This window comes from Pinus tabuliformis, chromosome 4_1 (assembly GCF_031772625.1).
Source record: "Pinus tabuliformis cultivar Carrire ecotype Pingquan chromosome 4_1, CPIR1, whole genome shotgun sequence".
Taxonomy (NCBI): Eukaryota; Viridiplantae; Streptophyta; class Pinopsida; order Pinales; family Pinaceae; genus Pinus; species Pinus tabuliformis.
In genome coordinates this window covers 840,572,657-840,588,660 of record NC_142303.1, presented here as the reverse complement: position 1 = coordinate 840,588,660, position 16,004 = coordinate 840,572,657, and the positions used below count along the sequence as shown (strand labels likewise).

Sequence of the window (16,004 nt, the reverse complement as noted above, 5' to 3'; positions counted from 1 at the left end):
TTTTTTCCAGAAGAAAAAGCAGTATTGATTATATTATGTTCAATATAAACAGATTTGTATACAAAAGAGCAGGCATCTATTTCGGGAATAGGCAAAATTTCCAGCAAGCATCTGGAGATATCTTTCCTTATACATTAGAAAATTTTTGGGGATCTTGTTATCGAATGATCAAAGCAAAAGTCTTTAACTTTCCAGTATATGTAGAAAAAACCAGAAAACACCTAGTACACCGACTATTACTAACAATAATTTGTAAAATTGAATACAAATTGTTCATTAATTTCATTAAAAAGATGTTGTGTAAACATAAGCATTCACATTAAGTCGTAAATTACAAATTGACTCGTTCAAATGTTTCTACAAAATCAAAAAACAAAAAAAAAAAAACTAAGAAGGTTACGAGTATCCAAATACTTAGCGTCAATATGAAGTCGGAAGTCGGGCCATTTTTCCATTTCCACAAGACTCGTCAGCAAGGTCTCGACCCCGACTCCTATCATGTTCTTTTAAATAGTTGAGGAACGGTTGGCGTAAACATCTAGCCACCGAAGAAAATAACCCCCGACCGCAGTCGGGCCCGACGCTTAGTTGGGATTCGTGTTTGTTAGCGGATATGGAAGGTTCCATCTCGACTCACTTTGTGAAGCCATAGAGGATATGTGGCTCAAACAATATAAAGAAATATATATTTTATATATATATATATATTTAAAAAATAATTTATTAGTCATGTGTTCCACTCCAGTCTTAGCACTACCTGACTTCACCAAATCTTTTGTCATTGAATGTGATGCTTCGGGTACGGGTATTGGGGCGGTCTTAATGCAGGAAGGGCAACCTTTGGCCTTCACAAGCCAACAACTAAGTGGGAAGAATCTGGGCCAATCTACCTACGAGAAGGAAATGATGGCCATCTTACATGCAGTAGAGACCTGGCGACCTTACTTATTGGGGCGACGTTTCCAAATCTGCACAGACCACCACAGTCTTAAATATTTTTTGGAGCAATGCCTATCCTCCCCACAACAAAATAAATGGCTCGCAAAAATGCTGGGATATGATTATGAGATCATCTACAAGAAAGGGAAAGACAATAGTGTAGCAAATGCATTATCTCGCCAATTTGAGGAGGAAAGTACTCTGCTAGCAATTTCCCTCCCCATTCCAGAATGGATTGAAGAGGCTCGCAGGGAATGGTTTTCACATCCCGGGCTCTCCCAACTCATTTCTCAATTGCAGGTGGATCCAAATTCCACCAAGGGCTACTCGTGGCAGGATGAGATTCTTCGCTACAGGGACAGAGTCGTAATATCACCAACATCCACCCTCAAAAGTCGCATTTTGGCAGAATTGCACTCATCCCCCATTGCAGGACATTCAGGCTTTCAGAAGACGTATGCTCGCACCGAAAGATCTTTTTTTTGGACAGGCATGAAAAAGGACATCCTTACTTTCGTAGCAAAATGCGATGTCTGTCAATGCCACAAAGGGGAGAACGTCGACACACCAGGCACATTACAACCGTTTCCCATCCCAGCATCAATATGGACGGAGGTTTCTATGGATTTCATTACAGGTCTTCCAAAGTTAGGAAACAAGTCAGTCATCATGGTGGTTGTGGACAGACTTTCGAAGTATGCTCATTTCTACGCCCTACCCCACCCGTTTACACCGACTTTGGTCGCTCAATCTTTCATGGATCAGATCTTCAAATTGCATGGCATGCCCACTTCTATTGTGTCCGATCGCGACCCGATCTTCACCAATAATTTTTGGCAGGAACTCTTCAGGCTACAAGGCACTCAACTAAAACTCAGTACTTCCTATCATCCGCAAATGGATGGTCAAACTGAAGCCGTCAACAAATGTCTGGAAACCTACCTTAGGTGTTTCACTTCAAAAAAGCAACATCTTTGGGTACAGTGGTTACCTCTGGCTGAATGGTGGTATAACACCAACTATCATGCCACCACCAAAATGACTCCCTATGAAGTAGTATATGGTCAACTCCCTCCTTCCCCTACTTCTTATATCCAGGGGTGCTCAAAGGTACAAGTAGTGGATCAACTCCTACAACACCGCGCAACCATGCTCGCCCATCTTAGAGAAAATCTTCATCAAGCTCAAAACCACATGAAGCAATAGGTAGACCAGCATCGCTCAGAGTGCCAATTTCAAGAAGGGGATCAGGTCTTTTTGAGGCTGCAACCATATAAGCAAACATCACTCAAAGACAAGGGTTGTCAGAAACTATCTCCAAAATTCTACGGACCATATCAAGTACTTCAGCGCATTGGAGAAGTGGCTTACAAGTTGGCTTTGCCACCTATCGCAAAAATCCATCCAGTTTTCCATCTCTCATGCCTCAAGAAAGTGATTGGGAACAATTGCAGAATTCAAACCAGTCTACCTGAATTGGACGAAGAAGGGTCAATCTGGCTCCAACCTGAACAGGTCCTAGACACACGAGACAGGCACCTGCGGGGCCGCATGATTAGGGAAGTCCTCATCAAGTGGAAAGACACCTCTCCGGAAGATGCAACTTGGGAACCATCCACTATTCTTCAACAGTTTCCACAGCTTCAACCTTGAGGACAAGGCTAGTCTTAAGGGGGAGGGCATGTTAGGGTCCCACCCTAACGCCCTTATTTATGTAATGGGATCAAGTCATAGTCAAGAGTCAATAAAGCCCATATTAATAATTGTAAGTGGTTAACCCGCAATTAATGATGGGACCACAGTTAGTTGCAAATGGGCCGTAGTATTAGATAGATGGTATTAATAAAACCCATGGTATTGATCCTTGGTATTTCATGTATGAGTCATATATAAAGGATAGAGACTCCCTGCGAGGAGCATCGTGTCTTATTTTTGTATCGAGCTCTGCTCTATTGGAGGTTGCCCCCTCGAAGATGCCAGTGAACATTGCTTTCTGAATAATAAAATATTTGATGTTGTCTCTCACTATTCTATGTTCTGGGTATCTTTCTTCGCATATTCTGTATTTGGGTATCTTTTTGCAGGTTAAGAGCATAACACTATTCCTGGGAGAATCCAAACCCTTGATTTCCAATTGAATCGGCCAGTGGTCTGAGCCTCCAAAGGGAAGAATTCTTGTTGTAATTTCATTATCTATAAGCATAAGCTCCTCTAATATCATGAACCTGTCTAACCTGGAGGCCACCTGTGCTTCCCCTCCTCTCTTATTTTTCCAAGTAAAAAGGTCATTGCCCAAGTCTGAGTCAACCGATTTCATATTATCTGTGAACGCTTGGAACTCTAATGAGTCTTTGTTTAGCATTCTGGTTCCTCCTCTTTTTTTCGAAAGAGATTTTATCATATTAAAATCCCCTCCCATGAACCAAGGAATACTAGCTTGCCTGTTCCTGAGATCAATGAGGGATTCTAGTAATCTGAGTTTATCATCTATTCTTTGAGGACCATAAACATTAGTGACTAGGAAGGTTTCAGAAACCCCCACTGGTTGAATGACTATAGATAAGTAATTTCTGGATGCCTCTGCATCTATTACTCTAATTTTTTGGGGGTTCTAAAGAGTGAGAATGCCCCCAGCTATGTTCTCTGCTTTAACTTCTAAAAAATCAAATCTATTGAGCCATTTGCTATGGATTAATTTTATTTTTTGGATGCAACACTTCGTTTCTTGGATGAAGATCATATCCGGCATATCTTGTTTCATTCTAAAACTGAGCATTCGTTGCTTTCTTTTACTACCTAGACCTCTTATATTCCAAGATGTAAACTTCATAATTAAATATTCGTAAAGGAGTAACTGGTCAGGTCTTTCATCTTACCTGAGTCTATCATCAAATTTCCACACTCCATCAATAGCTCCTTCTACTTTTTCTTGCCTCTCTTCTTTCCTGCATTCCTGGTAGCTAATCCTGGAGTTGATTTCATTGTTTTGACACCTCTGCACTCCTGCGTGTCTATGATTTTTCCTATAGTTGTTCCACTTTCCTGAGTTTTCCACAAAAACAACTATTGTATTCTATTGCATTCATCTTGAGGTAATGAATCTATCCCCCCCCGGTAGTTCCTTGCTTCAAGAACCCTTCCAAATCTAGGTGTTCTTTGTCTAGAATTTCCTGAAGTTCATGATCCTCCGGATCTATTTCACTCTGGGTCATTTCTTGGTCCATCTCTGGCTCTGTTTCATTCATCATGGTTTCTCCCTTATTATTAGTATTTTGTGTTGGCTTGTTATTTTCCTCCTTGTCCTTTTCGTTAGGGCCTTCCTCCATGGATTGGTTTTCATTTGGCATTTCTTCCATTTCTCCCAGAGCTTGGAACTTATTCTGACTGGCCTTTTGCTCCTCAGTATGTTGCTGCTTTGGTTCTTTTTTACTGCCTTTTCCTCTGCTTGTCACTTTCTGAAAGCTTTCAATGTCCTTCTTTGTATTCAGTTTGCTTTTGTCTTCTGCTTTACTGAGAGGGCAGTCTCTGATCAAGTGTCCATGTTCGTGGCATTTTCGGCATCTAAACGGAATATGCTCGTAGTCCATCTTTTGCACCCATTCTTCATCAAAAACTTCTAGGATAACTTCGTCCGGAAGAGCTCCTGAAAGATCCATCTCCACACAAATCCTAGCATAAGAAGTATATTTACCCCTTCTGGTGGCTTCTGAGGTTTTGACAAAACGACCTAGTTTGTTGCCTATGGCAGCAAGTGATTCAGTTTGCCAGTAATCCAAAGGTAGAGAATAGAGCCTTACCCAGACAGGCACTGAAGTGAAAGTTTTCTGCTCTGGGACAAAGTTCATCACCCATGGCCGCATATAGAGGCCAGCTGCTGCAAAAAAGTAGGGTCCTCCTTCGAATATTATGTCTTTGTCTTCGATGTTTGTGAACACCACTGTGAAGAATCCCTTTGACCCAAGATGAAGATCGATGCTCCCTTTGGGTTTCCAGTGATACTTGATCCATGTCTGTAAAGCCTTTTCAGTGGGCCATAATCCCATGGATTTGCATATTATGGCGTAAGTCTCCATATGTTCCCTGTGCTCCTGCAGTGTCGGATTCTTTAATACTACTCTCGGAGTGATTTTTGTTTTGGGTCTGCAAGGCCCCTTTTGTTTTTTTCCCCTGTTCCCTGGTTTTTGTCTTCTTCCTCCTTGTCCTTTATGCTGATATTTTCCTTGGACTTTGCCCCATCTGTCTCCTTTTAATTCTTTCTGCTTTCTTCCTCCCCTGAACCTCTAACATTACCCAGATGTGATTTGCCTCTGCTGGCTACTGCATCTTTATAAGAGGGAGTGGAGCTCCCTCCTTTGTGGCCCTCCATTAGGGTCAAACTCTGAGAATTTCAGAAACTCTGTGTGGTTTTCAGTTTTTCGCCCTCGTTGATACTCAGCATCAATTTCAATATCATAATCCTGGGTATTCTAATTCAATCTAACTGGATCTTAAAAAGCAATAACTATTTATAAAATAATAATGTTTTAATTTTTCCAAATTTTTAAATAATAAATATTAATATTTTTATATTTATTTATAAGTTCTTAATTAGTTTAATCAATCTAATTGGATCTTAGGAAGAATATATCCTTCTTATGAACTTTTACCTTTTCGATCATGGGTATGTACTATATAGGACTGAAAGCCTCGGTTTGGCCTAACTCTTTTTGCCCCAGTCAGTGAGGGTCAATGGTCGTCAATGGTAAGACCCTGAACGAAACTGACCAAAAGGACGTAGGTCTCTTTATCCAAGGTTGTTTGTTTTGTTTGTTTGATGGAAGAGTTGGGTCGGGCTTCCACCTTCTTGCTTCTTATTCACTATTTATTGCTATAACTCCATCCCTTTGTAACATCCATCCGACAATATCGAATAGTTGTCGGGAACGATCAATATTGAAGTGATGCTTTTAGGTTCTATAAATACATCCCATCCCTTCTGAATTTCTTACCGATTAGCGTGCGTTGTACTCCTCATCCCGGCACTTTCAGATCGATGCTCTCGAGGATTTTAATGTGTTTAATGAAGAATTAGCGTAGCATTTTGATAATGTTTGACAGGTTTTTGAAGATTTACTGCCCGTAAGATTTTAGCTTTTCAAGTATTTTTGTTTGGCTTGAAATTTTATACATGGTCGAGCTTTGTAAAGGTTTTTGCACCTTTCGTCTCTTGAAAGGTTTTTGAACAATTATGTCTTCCTGGGATATTAAGATTTTCAAATAAAGAGCGCATGTGTTACATGAGCCAACCCACTGCCGAAAGGCCTCAACATTTGTTGTAGGAAAAGCCGATGTCATTGAGGAATACCCGCAACACATCTACATCCATAGTTCATTAAGAGGAGAGCCCTTGGGGTATAAAATCTAGAGTTGTTGACAAAACTTAAGCATTGTGTTTCAGTCTCATTATTGATGTGATTTTATTAGACAATAGTATTCGGGTTTTGTATTCGAAGTTAAATTCTCAGGAACGTCAAAATCTCGATGTCAATAGCCCAGTGACAAGGATGGGCTTTAATTACCGCCCCCTGAATTGCATGCTAAGAGAATGTTTTCCAATTTCAATGTTTCATTTTTCTTATGGATTAAGCTCACGGGAACAAATTATATAAGCCAACATTAACATATTGAACATTACATGACAAAAGAAAGGCATTCGCTTTTAACATATGACAACCTCTAAATTTGTTGGCATTTCGGTCATCGATTCTTTGAATTGAATCCAATGTAGACCAAAATGATGAAAGGAAACAAATGAAACACTATGGCATCTTTTCACAATAAAAATTAGCTTCGGCGAAAAACAAGCAGCGAAAAGTTTAATACTGATAAGCTAATGTCAAGGCCAAGATTCAAGATAAGGAAGGGATTCCCCCAAACCAGCAAAGGCTCATCTTCGTCAATAAGCAGCTCGAGGATGGCCGAACCCTGGTGGAATCTACTCTCCACTTGGTTCTCTGTTTGAGGGGAGGCATGCAAATATTTGTCAAAACCCTCACTGGAAAGACCATTACTTTGGAATTCGAGAGATCTGAGCTCTGATACTGCCCACTTAAGGTCGGAGGTCGGTCTGTCCTTCTTGAGTCTCCACCTTACACACTCAGACTGATAATTACCCGACTTCACCAACAACCGACTAGTCAAATTTTGTAGTTTATTAATTTCGGGAAAGGTCGGTCGTTGTGCAGACGTAATATATTATTTGTGGCCCCCGCTAGAAACAAATCGGAGGTCAGCCTTGCCCTCTTTTTTCTTCCTCTTCACACCCGATTACGCTGACCATCTGACATCCGACTATGCTGACCATCAAAACTCCACCCCACAGATGGAAACTAAATGCAAACTCAACCAGCGTCATATATCAAGCATTCTTATATATATATCTTAGAAAAAGAAATGTGATTATGAAGTAAAAGAGTTTCTTCAAAATGGTATATCTTAAATTAAAATTTTAAGAAAGTTGATACTTAAAAGTTTTTTTTTTTTAATCCAAAATTCTCTTTATATTAAATTTAAATTTTAAAATTTATATTTTAGAAAAAAACAAGATGATTCCCATATACAAATCAAGCATGTGATTGAACTAGATAGTACTTTTTTTCAACCTTGCAGAATTATTTGTCACCAATATTCTCATTGTTACACAACAATTAATGCCACAACAGTATATAGGTCATGAGATGTTGTTGGAATTTCGTCAATAAAATTTCCATGAGAGAAGTAAAGAAAAAGTAATAGCACCACAACACATTAAATTGTGTAATAAAAATTTGGTCTTGTTAAGATCAGTGTGGAGATAATAAACACCAACAAGGAGCCACTGCTGTGGGGGTAGTCCCTGCCGGGGTCTGCAGGGAAGTGCAGAACTTGGAAAGAATAAATGGAGTGAACCAGAGATAAGTTATATAAGCATTCTAATCATAGATTCAATGAGATTCAAAACCGTAGGAGCCTAAAAGGACACGATTCATGAATTGGAAGCGCTTACTAAATGATATTACAATCTTGAATAAAAGAATAATTTTGTTTCAAAGGTTTAGCCCATGAGCCAATACACATCTGCCATTCTGAGATATGATCCACATAAATATATGAGAGCATCATCCATTGACATTGCATTGAAGCATGAATTGACGCTCTTGTTTTAAATACTTAGCGTAATATGGCTTGTATTTATTAATACCTATCTGTAACCACGGGTTCAAGTTGCCATTAAAATGAAAAACAGGAGATTTTTCCATATCAAGCTGATCAATTCCAAAGTCATGCCCTAAACCAACTGAAATCCAAGAGTCTTGCAGGCTTTGGGTCATATTGTAGAATGTAATCAGACTTGCAGGCAATGTCCCAAATCTCCACGGAATATTATACCTATTTTGCTGTTGAACAGGGAAAGAGCAACATTAAGATCAATAATATTCAATGCAGACATCTATGCACAGGCATTTCTATCAAAACCATTTGGGAAAAACTTTGAAGAGTTAAGGTACTTACTCAAGTGATGAAACCTTACTTCACAAATCACCATGGCATCATTTACTTTCCCATGCAAATTAATAGTCCAAAGAGGTGTCAGGTCCCTTTGCACGATCACATCATCATCTAGAAATAGCAGTTTGTTCAGTCTTGGAAAAATTTCAAAAACCGAAAAGTGAGGATGATTGAAGGTAGACAAGTATTTACGTGTGTACCTCCTGAGAGTGGATGCTTGGTTAATAATATATCCAGATTTCCATGAGTCGTGCCAGAGAAGTTGTAACCAGTGTTGAAGTCAGTATCTTTGGCAATTATATATGGCTTTGTCTGGGAAATAATAACCTAAAACCATTCATTGGAATGATGTAAATATCCGTGGGCAATCATTAAGGAAAGTACAAAGGATGGTACATTAATAGAAGTAAAGCAAGATAGTTTGTGTACATTCGTTGCAGAAAAATTTGAGGTCTTTGTTACAAGTTCATCTTTGGAAACCTTTGATAGTTCAGACCCCAATTTGTTTAGATCATCGAGATGCCTAGAAAGATTTCTCTGCAAAATGGAGACAACAAAAGGTGGCTTTAATCAGAAAATTGATTTTAAAATTTATAATTTAAAAGCGCAGTAATATCAAAATCCATTTCTTTCATAGGTAAAGGTCATATATAAAATTATAAAAATGTCATACAGGAGCATGAAAAGGAAAACATTAAGTTTAAAGAAGAATAAATTGTTATATTTATTCTCATATATATTTAAGAATGTATCATTGTACAAACAATTATAATGGTGTATAAATACATCCACACTTCCATTTATTCTAACTGTATGAAAAGCTAGAGTTGTAGAAACATGGTTATGTTTAGTATATACTACTAATATCATAATAAAATGGATGTATTTAGTTGTAACCTATTTAGCATTAACAAAAGAGAGTGTCATAGATTTGAAGAAAGAGAAAAGTAACATTATAGAGACAATAGAAGTAAAAAAATCAGAAGATAAGAAGAAAATGTATATATATATATATATATATATATATATATATAATTAATTTCAATTATAGAAAGAGTTAACAAAACATTTTGTATAAAAAAATAGTATTTATAATAACTCACTCAAGACTCTTATTAGGCATCCTTCCCTAATAACGTAGGGGAAAACAAAATATCCCAAGGAACTGTAGCTCCAGGGTATTTGCATAATGAAAAATCAAGACGAAACATGGTAAGACAATAGATGTTGTCTTCGCTGAAGTATAACTCTTATGCTTAGAGAACACAGAGAGAATACAAGTAGTTTTTCCAAGTTGGAAAAAAAAGTTCAATAATAAGTTAATAATTTTTGGACTTCCAAACGAACTTCAAATGTTGAGCGAAAGAAAAAGTACATAGAGAAATTAACAGGGAAATTTATGATAGTTAAATATTAGTTTAAGAGATAAACCACCGATGAAAAAAACTTCAAAAACCATAAAACTCTTCCAAAATAACACCCAAGAAAGCCATTCAGCCACCAATATCACCAAATTTAAAAAAAAAAAAAAACCAAAACAAAAACAAAAACAGGCTACGTATTTTTTCTAGAATCACTTAAAGCACTTTTTTCTAACCATGCAATGTCTTGAATCTATTGATCCATAAAAGCAGAGTGAGTCTATATCATACATACGTATATATAGAACGAACTTTATTGTTTATCTGAATTTCATTGTACGTCTGGCTACATAACCTTGTTCCATGAAAACGCAGTTTGGTGAACCTATTGGTGTGCAAAAGCGTGTGTATCATATATGTATCTTTGAAGGGACTTTATTCTTTCTCTTATATATGATAAAAAAAACCAATCAAATCATTAGGGTAATCAAAATAAGTTTGAAAAATATAATAATAAAATTCCATATCAAACTGGTTCATTTCGATGTTAACTAATTTAGTTTTTTTGTTTTGTTTTGTTTTCTTTTTTGTTTTTTTTTTTCCAGAAGAAAAAGCAGTATTGATTATATTATGTTCAATATAAACAGATTTGTATACAAAAGAGCAGGTATCTGTTCTGGGAAAAGGCAAAATTTTCAGCAAGTATCTAGAGATATCTTTCCTTATACATTACAAAATTTTTGGGGATCTTGTTATCGAATGATCAAAGCAAAATTCTTTAACTTTCCAGTATATGTAGAAAAAACCAGAAAACACCCAATACACCGACTATTACTAACACTAATTTGTAAAATTGAATACAAATTGTTCATTAATTTCATTAAAAAGATGTTGTGTAAACACAAGCATTCACATTAAGTCGTAAATTACAAATTGACTCGTTCAAATGTTTCTACAAAATCAAAAAGGCAAAAAAAATAAAAACTAAGAAGGTTACGAGTATCCAAATACTTAGCGTCAATATGAAGTCGGAAGTCGGGCCATTTTTCCATTTCCACAAGACTCGTCAGCAAGGTCTCGACCCCGACTCCTATCATGTTCTTTTAAATAGTTGAGGAACGGTTGGCATAAACATCTAGCTAGCGAAGAAAATAACCTCGACCTCAGTCGGGCCCGATGCTTAGTTGGGATTCGTGTTTGTTAGCGGATATGGAAGGTTCCATCTCGACTCACCTTGTGAAGCCATAGAGGATCTGTGGCTCAAACAACATAAAGAAATATATATTTTATATATATATTTAAAAAATAATAATTTATTGCCTATGAAGTTTTGGATTGGCAGTGAATGGGTGCATTGTTAAGACTCTGTGTGGTAGGTCATTGGTTCAAATCCCCATGGGTTTTACCGTTGCTTTATATGCCCCAGCTGTTGCTTTCACCGGGTCAATTCAGTCAACTGGTTCTTCTGCTGGATCTGGATAAACTAGCTCAGATGCTGGCTATGAGTCTGGAACCGAATCCACTGCTGGACCAACCGGCTCAACTATACCCAAAAAAAAATATTTATAATTAATAATTACTAAATATTAATTTAATTTAATTATTTCTTAAAAAATAGTTAATGTTATACGACGTTATTGCCGAGTATTTTTTTTTATTGCTACAATTTTGGGCTTTGGAGCATTGTGTGTTTTCATTTATTATAATGTTTTTGAGTTATCTTTGTCCATGGAAGAAAATCTAGAAAAATAACCGATTTTGATGGGATTAATTGACATCTTTTAAATATTTTATTTTATATTTTATTCCCTATCATTTGCATCAAATATTTTATAGATCGTGTCAATTTTTTTCAGAGAGAAAAATCTGTATAGTATTATATTGATACAATATAAAGAGTACATATGAGATACAGCAAGAGCTAAAACACTAGCATCCTTGCGATCATATGGAAACAAGATCTTACATATATAGGGTCATCATCATGAAGAACAGAAACATGGATATAGCAAATAGTCTGACAAAATGCAAGGAACTAATTCAGATGTAGAAAAAACTAAAAGCGAAAAAGAGAAATACTGTGAAACATATCTGGATAGGGAAGAAAGCAAAAAAGATCAGATCATATTCCCAGGATGAAGAAATCCTGAATGAAGCATTTTCGGTCGTCCACAGATATCAACAAGGACCACGCACCAAGCTCAAGAGACAGAGCATCCTTAGACAGACGGTCCGCCTAATCATTAAGGGAGCGGGGAATGTGCTTGATACATGGCTGAACTAAATTGTTCCAGAAATGCATAATCCGATTCATCCATCCAAAAAGATGAGGATAATTGATATGGCAGGCAACCCTGACATGGTCAATCATGACTTTCGAGTCCCCAAAAATAGAAATGTTCTGAATCTCCATAAACACGCAGAAAGCAAGCAGTCCAGCTAAAGCCCTTGCCTCAGCCAAGCTGTTTGTACCTCTCCCCCCGTTCCAAGATAAAAAAATATTGCAACTTTTCATCCATGATTATATGAACCCCGCATCCAAATATATTGAACTGTTCGGCCCCATCAAAGAAGGCCGCGGGCAGAGTATTGAGAGGGATAGTCTCGTCAATTTTTCGTTGCACATCCTTCTTGGGTTCCTTGACAGGCGACATACCGTGAGTGGCTAAAATATGTTGCAAAGAAGACATCAGAGGCTCTTTAGACTCCTAGAAGATCTTGGCGTTCCTCCATTTCCATAAGCACCATAAGACGATGATAAACAGAGAACGCCAAGATACCTTTTGCGCACTCCACCATTGGAAAGCATCCTGTACTGTAACAAAAACATTGTGAGAAAAACCAAAGAGCAGAGACAATTCGTACCAGATCTGTAAGGAGGAGCCGCATTGAAAAAACAGATGAAGGTTGGTTTCCTCTGCAGCCTCACATATGGGACATCTACTCGGACCATGCCAGTACCTCCTCCGCAAGTTGTCCCATGTCAAATTGCGGTTGTTGAATGCCAGCCACGAGATTAATATCATTTTAAGAGGGCAACCCAATTTCCAGAATTTAATGGGAAATAAAGAGCATGAGATTTCAGCCTTTGAAAGAATCATATCTGCATATATGTCTCTTACTCTAACAGGCAGTTTTTTATTTGGAACACTCCATATTAGCATATCTGCAGTACCAGATCGGTGGATGCCCAAACTGCATAGAAAGTTTAATACTGAATTCCAATCTGAATGAAGCGTGATAGGCATGTGAAGTTCATGTGTGTCTTTCCAAATAGGGATAGGGCCGCACCAAGATGAAATAATTTTATCCCACGTGAATATGCCATTTCTGAAGAGAAAAGGTAACAAACGTTTAGGGATGCATGAGTGCCCACAATCGCCAGCAATGGAATCAATGTCGATGAAGACACGGTCGCCAGAGTAAAGGTTCCAACTTAGGCGTTGCAGGAAGTAATGTTGGACTTTCCTAAGACTGAGCCATATAGCAGAGCCGTGGCTAATTCCGATAGATCCCCTCCGATACCAAAAGACAAGATCTTTATCTTGCAGGTATTTTTTCCTGATGGATTCTCCGAAAATGGCCCTCGTTAGCGATTTACATAACAGTGCTCTACCGAAAGAATGCATGTCAAGCAGGCCCCAACCACCGTACTTCTTTGGCATAGAGATCATTTCCAGTTTCGTTAGGTGGATTTTGATTTGATTGGAACTTCCACCCCAGATGAAATTAGCCAGCAATCGATTTATCTTGAGGATAATGCTAGCCGGAAGAGAGTAAATATGAGCCCAATACACCGCTAACTGCGTTAAGACCGACTGTGACAGAATGAATCTCCCGGCCAGAGAGAGTGTCATGTGTTCCCAGGCCGAGATTTTTCTAAAGAACCTTTCCAGGATCCAATGCCAGTCAACACAAGAGTAACCTTTGGCTTTTAATTGAAAGCCCAGATATTTCATGCCATCTTTAATCGATTTTTAACCAATACTGAGCATATCAGCAATCCATATAACCATTTCCAAGTTTGTATCATTATGGTGAAGAGAAGATTTACCTTTGTTAATATATAACCCAGTGGCCCTCTGGAACCTAATTAGAATCTCGTTGAGGCATATCCATGTCGACCTACACAGCATGGCGAAGATGAGCACATCATCTACAAATAGATTATGTGAAACATGGATACCCCTGCAGATCCTAACCGGCTTGCACCTTTTATCTGCCACTGCATTGTTTATCTGAAGGCTGAGAGTGTTCATAGCTAGAATAAATAAGAGAGGCGAAAGGGGGCATCCCTGGCGAAGTCCCCTTTCCGCAGGAAAATATGGAGAAGGAATTCCATTAATAAGCACCGAATAATGGACATTTTCTACACAAGACATGATCCAATCAATGGATTGTGAGTTTAGTCCGATTTTAGCCAGCAAACACCTCAAGAATCCCCAATCCATACAATCGTAGGCTTTCTGCAAATCAACTTTAAGAATGGCCGCATCCATAGATTTTGTTATCATTGAAAACATACATTCCTGTGTGATGGCAACAACATCCAATATATTGCGGCCTTTTAAGAAGGCATGTTGATCCATAGTGAGGAAGGAAGCCAGCGTCGGTTTCAATCTTTCCGCAATAATCTTGGATATGATTTTAAAAGATATATTGCATAATGATATCGGTCGGAAGTCATGAAAAGATTATGCTTCGTCTTTTTTAGGAATAAGAGCAATCAGAGTGGATGAAGTGTTATGATGAATACTTCCAGATAATCGGGAAGCCTCAACCATCCGCAACAAGTCATCTTTGAGAAGGTCAAAAAAGTGAATATAGAACTCAATGGTCCAGCCGTCCGGGCCTGGACTTTTATCCTTACAAAATGCTTTTAGAATGCCAAGAAGTTCCTCCTCAGTAATGGGTTGGAGAAGACTCGTGATACCATCAGTGTCGAACATAGTAGGTGCCAATTCGATCCCCCAAAGAACATCCTGAATGTCGTAGCGTTCCTTCCTTTTGTATTGTGATTTCTAATGCCGCAATGCTTCATTTGTGATATCTTGATGGGATACGAAGTATCCACCATTTCCATCAGCAATTTTCCAGATTGAGTTCTTGACCCGCCTAGCATTTGCAACTTTATGAAAATAACAAGTGTTCTGGTCCCCTTCCTTGAGCCATAAGGCTCTGCTTTTGAGCCTCTATGTGGCCTCCTCCTGAAGAAGAAGTTTTTGCTTACTGATCTCCAATTCCCTTATGCGACACTTAATACTGAGAGGAAGATCATTTGTACAGGTGGAGCCAATGAGTTGATCCAACTCCAATTGTAAATCAAGAAGCAACTGCCTGTCCCTTTTTTTCCTGTCTTGTTGCCAGTCCTTTGTCACCTGTCTCATTACCACCATTTTTTCTTTCAAATCCATCATTAGAGGGGATGATTCTCCGGCCAATAGCTCCTTCCATGTTTTCGAAATAAGCGAATTGAATTCAGGGACCTCCAACCAAGTCCGATTAAATTTGAAAGGGTAACCCACTCTGATACCCTTCACCCTCCATCTTAGTACAATAGGCCTGTGATAAGAAGAAAAAGCCGCCCCAATATATGAGAAGGGCATGCCCATTTTTTCGATGATGCTCGCATGAATAATGAAGCGATCAATCCTTTTTGCAATATAAGCATCGCCCGATCTACCATTGTCCCATGTAGGCATCATTTTAGAAGGTGCAATATCCACAAGATTCCTGTTAAGAAGCTCCATTTTAATAAGGTCAGCCAGCGGGTCACTTTTACGGCACTTTCCCCAACATTCATCAGAGCATAAGGTGAAATTTAAGTCTCCCGCAATAATCAGAAAATCAAGATCAAAAATTTCCGATGCAAACATTTTTTCCCAGAAGGGGAATCTGTTTTTATAGGGCGCATAGGTATTCAGAATGTTAAAATGAAAACTATGGCCTCTGAGAGTTGCCAAAATAAGAATACCAGCAAAGCACTTAAATGCTCTAGCACTGATCCACGCGGGATCCCATAATACAGCCAGACCACTAGAAAGGCATCTTGCCTCAGTAGCAACCATGAACCAAGTTGGAAACATTTTCCGAAAGTATGAGATGGAGTCCCGATAGCTGTGCATGGTTTCTTGGATCATAATGATCTTAGGACGAGTCGATAGGAAAACTTCTCTA

The 16,004-nt window shown here is 38.3% G+C and overlaps 1 protein-coding gene across 1 annotated transcript; it reads right to left on the bottom strand.

The window, feature by feature from the left end:
• Positions 1-12,527: 12,527 nt before the first annotated feature.
• LOC149178834 (uncharacterized) lies at positions 12,528-14,416 on the bottom strand. The gene is made up of 3 exons (XM_089422248.1): positions 14,040-14,416; positions 12,789-13,022; positions 12,528-12,642 (listed from the first exon to the last, which is right to left on the bottom strand). Exons 1-3 carry the CDS (start codon positions 14,414-14,416, stop codon positions 12,528-12,530), a joined length of 726 nt encoding a protein of 241 aa, XP_089278374.1.
• Between the last annotated feature and the right edge of the window lie 1,588 nt (positions 14,417-16,004).